Source organism: Protobothrops mucrosquamatus, unplaced genomic scaffold (assembly GCF_001527695.2).
Source record: "Protobothrops mucrosquamatus isolate PMUCROS unplaced genomic scaffold, P.Mucros_1.0 scaffold570, whole genome shotgun sequence".
Lineage (NCBI taxonomy): Eukaryota > Metazoa > Chordata > Lepidosauria > Squamata > Viperidae > Protobothrops > Protobothrops mucrosquamatus.
Window position 1 is genome coordinate 158742 of NW_015386872.1, and position 6273 is coordinate 165014.

Consider the following 6273-nt stretch of genomic DNA (forward strand, 5'->3'; position numbering starts at 1 on the left):
TATGCCGCCTTTTTATGAATTACGTCTCATTTCTTTAGCTTGCCCTTGTGTGATAGAGATGGCATTCCTAGAAAGCAGCCTGTGACCTTCTGATTAACCATTCCCTTTTCACCCCATCCCTAACTGGCTGAAGAAATAAAATTAAAAACACCTTCAGTGGGTACAGAAGTAGGCTAAGTGTGCCAGAACAGAATTGCCTTCTTAGAAGTAAAATTCTCCCTTTGGGAAAAGAGAAATCCAGGGCTTCAGAGGAGAGACTGGAGCTCCGCTTTGATCCTGGAGAACGAGGCGTCGTGGGCAGCCAAGGGGAACCAGAAGCGAAGTGAATGATGTGCTTTCACACACAGAGCCCTGGATCTGCTGTGGGAGATTTCAGGGTTTAGTTTATGATGAGAGCCCCACGGTTGTGAGAGCAGCTGGTCCAAGGGAGGTGGGGCAGAGTGCCAGCTGCAGCCTGCCAAGATCCTTGCATCGCTCCCTGGTTCTTGTCCCAAATCCCCACCCTGGGACGGGCCTCACGCGTCCCTCGGCCTCCTTTCTCTTCCTCAGCCTGAACCAACCCAGCTCCACCATCCCCCCGAGCACAGGAGAGACCTTGGCCGGGCCCTCCTTGGGTGGTGGCCCCAGGAAGGGGACGTAGCCACTCGGGGTGGGGCAGCAGAGCCCCACCACCTCAGCCTGGCATCTGCTGATGCGGTCCAGGGCGGGTTTGGCTCCCGTTGCAGCCGCAGCACACGGCCGGTTCAGGCTCTGCCAGCCACGACCAGCCATTCCCACTGTCTAACAACCTTAAGCCAAGGGGGGGGGGGGCTCAATGCGAAGGGGGGGGGGCTCAATGCGTGGCTCCCTGGCAGTTGCTGCCCTCTGGGTGGGAGGCAGCTTTGAGAGCACTCACCTGCCCCCCCCCAGATAATGCACTGACTGGCTGCAAAACAATTGGGCGGAGAGGGCTTAGCCAAGGGGGCGCCCCCCCCCTCCAGCAGGCAGGACTGGGATCTTTGCCCCTCTTCTGCTAGCCAGGGTGGCACTAGATGGCAGAGCCACCTGCCCTTTGCCGGGCTGCCCCTGGTGCCATCCTCCGCCCTGGGCTCCGTACAGAGACTTCTGCGCTGCAGCCATTTTGGTACCGTTTATTGGGGAATCTTTACAGAAGACGGGGCTGGAGTGTCAGCCGGGGCCGGCTGGGTGGACGGCCGGAGTCTGCCACCCACAGCCCCCACCTGGAACACAATATGGGACACTGGCCATGATGAACGCACATACCACACACACGCGCACACGCACACACCTTCCCCAGAGGCTGGAGCCAGGAAGTGTTTGGTCCCTGGCCCCCAAAATGGGGGGCCAATCTCATCTTGGGCTCTTCACCCCCGGAGTAGCCCCCGTAGGTCCAATGCCGTCAACCCATAGCTGCCTTCCTTGAAGGTGGGGGGTCAGGGTCAGGGAGCGGCCCCCAGTCCCCAGGGAGAGCAGGCCGAGGGGTTGAGGCCCAAGGCCAGCCAGGAGACACGGAGAGCGGCTGGGACCGACTGGACCTGATCCCCCAGCACAGACCATTATTGGGGGCAGGCGGGGGCACCCTTCCCCCCACCCTCAGAGTAAGAAAGTGCTTGTTGCTTCCTGGCATTGCGGAGGAATGGGGGAGGGGGCTCAGCTGCTCCAGCCCTCCCCCCCCGAAATGGGAAAGGACTTAAACCAGCCCCCGAGGGGCATGAGAGAGGAGGGCCCCACGGCAGGACCCTCCCTGCGAGTCCACGAAGGGCGGGAGGAGCACGGGGGGGGAGGCCCCGCTCACTGCTCCTCCAGCCAGGAGGGCTTGTCGGTCCCAGGGCTCTTCAGCTTGATGTTGAACTGTTTCAAGGTCTGCTCCAGCTGCTGCTGGTTCCCGGCGAAGTAGGCCGAGATGGCGTTGTGGAAGAGCAGGAGCTGCTTGTGCATCACCTTCACCTGGGGGGGAGGGAGGGAGGAGGGGGGGTGCAGATCAGGGCTCAGCTGGCACCAGCGCCCCTGCTCAGAGCGGCTCCCTCCGCAGGACCATTGATGCCCGCCGGCCAGGCTCACCTTGTTCTCTTCCAGGAACTTCAGCTTGACGGCCACGTCCGCCCGCAGCTTCTCGTACTTGGCGCGGTGGGCATGGAAGTTGGCCTGGGCGGCATCCAAGCGGCAGAGCGTGCTGGCATCCCGGGGCCCCAGGCTGAGCTCCTCCAGGTCTGTGCGGTAAGCATCGTACTCCAGCCTGCACCAGGGGGAGAGGGGGAGGGGAGGGGGGCAGAAGGTCAAAGGGCCACAGCAGCCCTGCCCCGACCTCCTACCCCCGAGGCCCCCCAGGGAGGACCCACCTGGCCGTCTCGTACTGCTTGACCGTCATCAGGGTGTCCTCCATGGTTTTGTTGACGAGGGTGTTGATGCTGGAGACGAAGAAGTTGACGGCCCCCAGGAGCGTCTCTCCGTTCTTGCACAGCAGCTTCTGAGTCTCGGCGTTGTATCCAAACTCCTCCTGCGAGGAGGGCCAGAAGAGACGGAGGAAGCCCCTCCCACGTGGGACCCCCACCCACCCACCAGCCACGCCTGCTCTGCCCCGGAGGGAGAGCTGTCTCTTGCTTTAAGAGGGGGAGGAATAAGCGGGGGGGGGGCGCAGGCCTCCTCTGGGTGGTTTGGAAAGGAGGAAGCCGTTCTCGTCCTCCTCCAGCCCTCCCGCCTCGCACATCCACCCCAGCCGCGCCCTTCCTCGCCCCTCATCTCCAGGCTGAAAGCCGTGCTCTACCTCACTGGGGCAGGCCGCTCAGCCCCGGGGCAGAAGAGCCGTTCAGAGCCTGCCTCCTCCCCCCCCTCGGGAACAGCAGCTCCCTGCAGCTGCCCCCTGCCCGTCCCACCAGGGTGCAAGTCAGCCTAGCCTGCCCGCCAAGAGGGAGGGAGGGGGAGGGGGGAGGGAGGGAGGGGGGGTCTGCCAGGGGGAGGGAGAGGTGCGCTCACCTGGAGCTCAGGGGACTTCTGGCTGAGGTCCGAGAAGGCGTCTGCCAGGGCGTGCTGCGTCTGGACGAGGCTGTAGAAGTGGTTGGTGAGGGCCCGTGCCAGGCCCAGCAGGGACTCGTATTTGCGCTTGGTGTCGCGCAGCAGCTCGATCTGGGTCTCCAGCTCCAGGTCGACGGTCCGCGAGCCACGCCCAAAGCGCTCCGACAGCAGCTGCTTGGTACACTGAGCGGGTGCCCGAGGGAAGAGCAGAGAACAGGGTGGCTTTCGGGAAAGGATCTCTTACCCTCCTCGCTCGCGTGATGCCTCCGGGAAGAGCGTGCCCTGAAAGCCGCCAGAACCGCGGAAATCAAGGTACGAGAGGAACAGAGACGGCCGAGATCTGAGGAAGGGGGCTGAGGGGGCCGGCGGCTGCAGCCCAGCTGCCTCGGAGGAAAGGGGGCTGCCGGAGAGCCACACCCTGGCCAGGAGAGCGACCCAACGGCCCTCTGCTAACCCAGGGCAGGTGCCTGGGCAGAGGCTGCCTCTGCCTTCCAGCCAAGATCCCCACAAGCAGCCAGGGAAGTTCACCTCCCCGCCGGCAGAGCCCATCACCCCACTGGCTGTCACAGCCGCACACCGGAGACCCTCCGCAGGGCCCTGGAAGGGACCCGAGGGGGCACAGGAGCCAGGGGGAGCCCTGATCCAACATGGCCCCCCACCCCAAAGGGGGCTTACTTTGTAGGTGTTGATGCCCCATTTCCTGACAATGTCCAGCTTCTCCACAGCCACTCCTCGCGTGGCGGCAGCCGCCGCCGCTTCCTCCCCCGTCATGGCTGGGTTGGGGTGGGGCTGGTGCAAGTTGGAGCCTGCAGTTGGCAAGGAAGGATGCCCACCAGAAAGACGGCGACCCCCTTCCCCCCAACCTCGCCCATTTCCCCACTGAAAGGGCCACGAAGCCCCCATCCCCCCAGAGACCCCCCCTGGCCCCACGCAGGACGATACCTGTGGCCATGGGAGCCTGGCTGGCTATGCGGCTGGCAGCTGAAGGGTTGGGGGAGATGAGTGGTCCTCGGGGAGGGTGAGATGGAACGAGGGGGCCTGAAATGGAGGGGAGCGGAGGGGAGGGGAGCCGCACCGGAGGGGGCGAGAGAACACAAGGGGGGGGACGATGCGCGTGACAAATGGGCAAAGAGAGGAGCAGGAGGTGGGATGGGAGGTGGCATTCCAAAGGAGCAATGAGACAGTGAAAGAGGACCCCCCAAGGCGCCCGCCTCCCTCTCGCCTCAAAGGAGCTCGGGGGGAGGGGGGACAGACATGGCTGCCTGCACAGGGGAGGGGACTTCCAAGCGGTCTCAACCACCAGGCCGAGAAAGCTGGGCAATGGCCGAGGCAGCCCCCTCCCCCCCCAGCAGCCCCTGCAAATGCTGACCTTTGATGATGCCGGTGGGGACGATGCCCTCAGTCGTTCCCCCATAACCTCCAGAGACAATGCTGGTCTCGTTCAAGTTGGGCCCTGACACCATCACTTGCTGCAAGTCCTAGGGAAGGGGGGGGGAGAGGAATCAGGCCTCCAGCTGCCTCCCCAGCAGGGATGCCAGGCGCAAGGGACCCCAGGCGACACAAGGCGGCATCTTTGCTGTTGCTGGCCTGTCGACAATGGGAACCTCGCCACTCACTGCAAACCGCCAAGCTTTAGGAAGGACCCCCTTTCTTCAGCCGCTTCCCCCCCCCCGGCCTCTCCGCTTCTCCCCTCAACTCCGCTCCGGAGTCCAGCCCAGCCGGCCTTTTCCCAGGGCCCGGACTCTGCACTTGGCTGGCCAGCGAGAATTCTCAGGGGCCAAAGCTATGGGGGGGGAGGGCACCCAGCAGAAGAGGCCGCCCGCCTGATGTTTTCATATGGTCAGAGCTGGAGTGGACACGAGAGAGAGCATCTAGTCCAGCCTCTGCTCAGGGCAAGGTCCACCAGAGGAGGATTTTCCAAAGGGCATTCTGCAGAGTCCTAAGCCCTGATCCCTCAAAAAGGACAACCCTGTCATTAGAGCTTCGCCTCTTGACCAGGAACTCTGGGAATCTATTTTAACCTGAACAAGCTCAACCCGCCCCCCCCCCGCTAGAGCCTCTCCGACAGACGGCACCTTTCCTAATGGTGAGAGCAATTAACCAGCGGAACGGCTTTCCTCCAGAAGTTGCGGATGCTCCATCACTGGGAGCTCTTAAGAAGAGACCGGACAACCATCTGTCTGAACGGTGTAGGGCCTCCCGCTCGAGCAGTGGGTTGGGCTAGAAGACCTCCAAGGTCCCTTCCAACTCTCTTCCTCTATGTTCTACGGTCTGCTTGGGAACCTCTAGGAAAGGCCGACCGGCCACTCCCTTGCCCGCCTGGGCCACTGGCTCCCGTAGTCTAGCCTGAACCGCCTTCCCTGGGCCACGGAGAGCAGCTCCCCTCCCTCTTCTGCGGGGCCAGCCTTTCCTTTCCGCAGAGGTTAAACGTAACCAGACTCCAAACGGGATCTAGCGGGATGGAGAGGAGCCCGGTTTTTTGCAACGTGGGTTTCCTGCTCTTTCCTGCCCCCCTTCCGGACCGATGAGGCTTCTTCTAGGCCGGAGGGAGACGGATCCAGGATCTGATCCAGGATCTCCTCCGCCAGCCGCCCTCGCTCCCTTCTCCTCCCGACTCCCGTACCTGCTCCAAGCCGTCGTCATCCGCCAAGCGCCGGGAGTCTCCGTTGCCGTGGATGGGGATCTCCATGGTGGCTGCCTTGCTCATGGGGCCCTCGCTCATGCTTGGCGCTGGTGGTGCCTGGGGGGCGGCGAGCAGGGGAGGGGGCGCTGAGCTGCTCCGCCTGGCCTCGCCTCCCCCGCGGGCAGCCCTGCGAGCGCTTCCACCGGGGCGCAGACCGGGGCCGGGGCGGTGCTGCAGCCTCCCGCAGAGCCCCGGGAGACGGGGGAACCGGCGGCCGAGGACGCCGCCCTACCGCACCCGCACCCGCACCGGGCCGGCCCTCGCCCTGCCCGCGGGGGAAGGCCGACAGCTGCCGGCGGGCTCCCGTCTCTCCCGCGGGGCACAGCAACCAGCCTCCCCGGCGGCGCCAGCGGGAGCCGGGGCTTTGGGAGCCGGGCGCAGGTCGGGCTCCGGTTTCCGCGGCGGAGGAGCCTCCTGCCGTCCCCGGGCCGCCCCCCCGGGACCCCCCCGCGAGAGCCCCGTCCCGGCCAAGGAGCGGCCCGGCCGGGCGCCCGAAACACCGGCCGGGGAAGAGCGAGGCGGGGGGGGCCCGGCGGGGGGGGGGCGCGAGGAGGCCGCTTCCGGGGGCAGGAGCCGCG

The 6273-nt window shown here is 64.9% G+C and overlaps 1 protein-coding gene across 1 annotated transcript; it reads right to left on the bottom strand.

The window, feature by feature from the left end:
* Positions 1–1780: 1780 nt before the first annotated feature.
* ARFIP2 (ADP ribosylation factor interacting protein 2) lies at positions 1781–5734 on the bottom strand. The gene is made up of 8 exons (XM_015817308.1): positions 5636–5734; positions 4382–4490; positions 3955–4050; positions 3688–3818; positions 2974–3195; positions 2340–2497; positions 2062–2236; positions 1781–1947 (listed from the first exon to the last, which is right to left on the bottom strand). The coding sequence occupies exons 1-8, from the start codon at positions 5732–5734 to the stop codon at positions 1792–1794; spliced, it is 1146 nt and encodes a 381-aa protein (XP_015672794.1). The 3' UTR covers positions 1781–1791.
* Between the last annotated feature and the right edge of the window lie 539 nt (positions 5735–6273).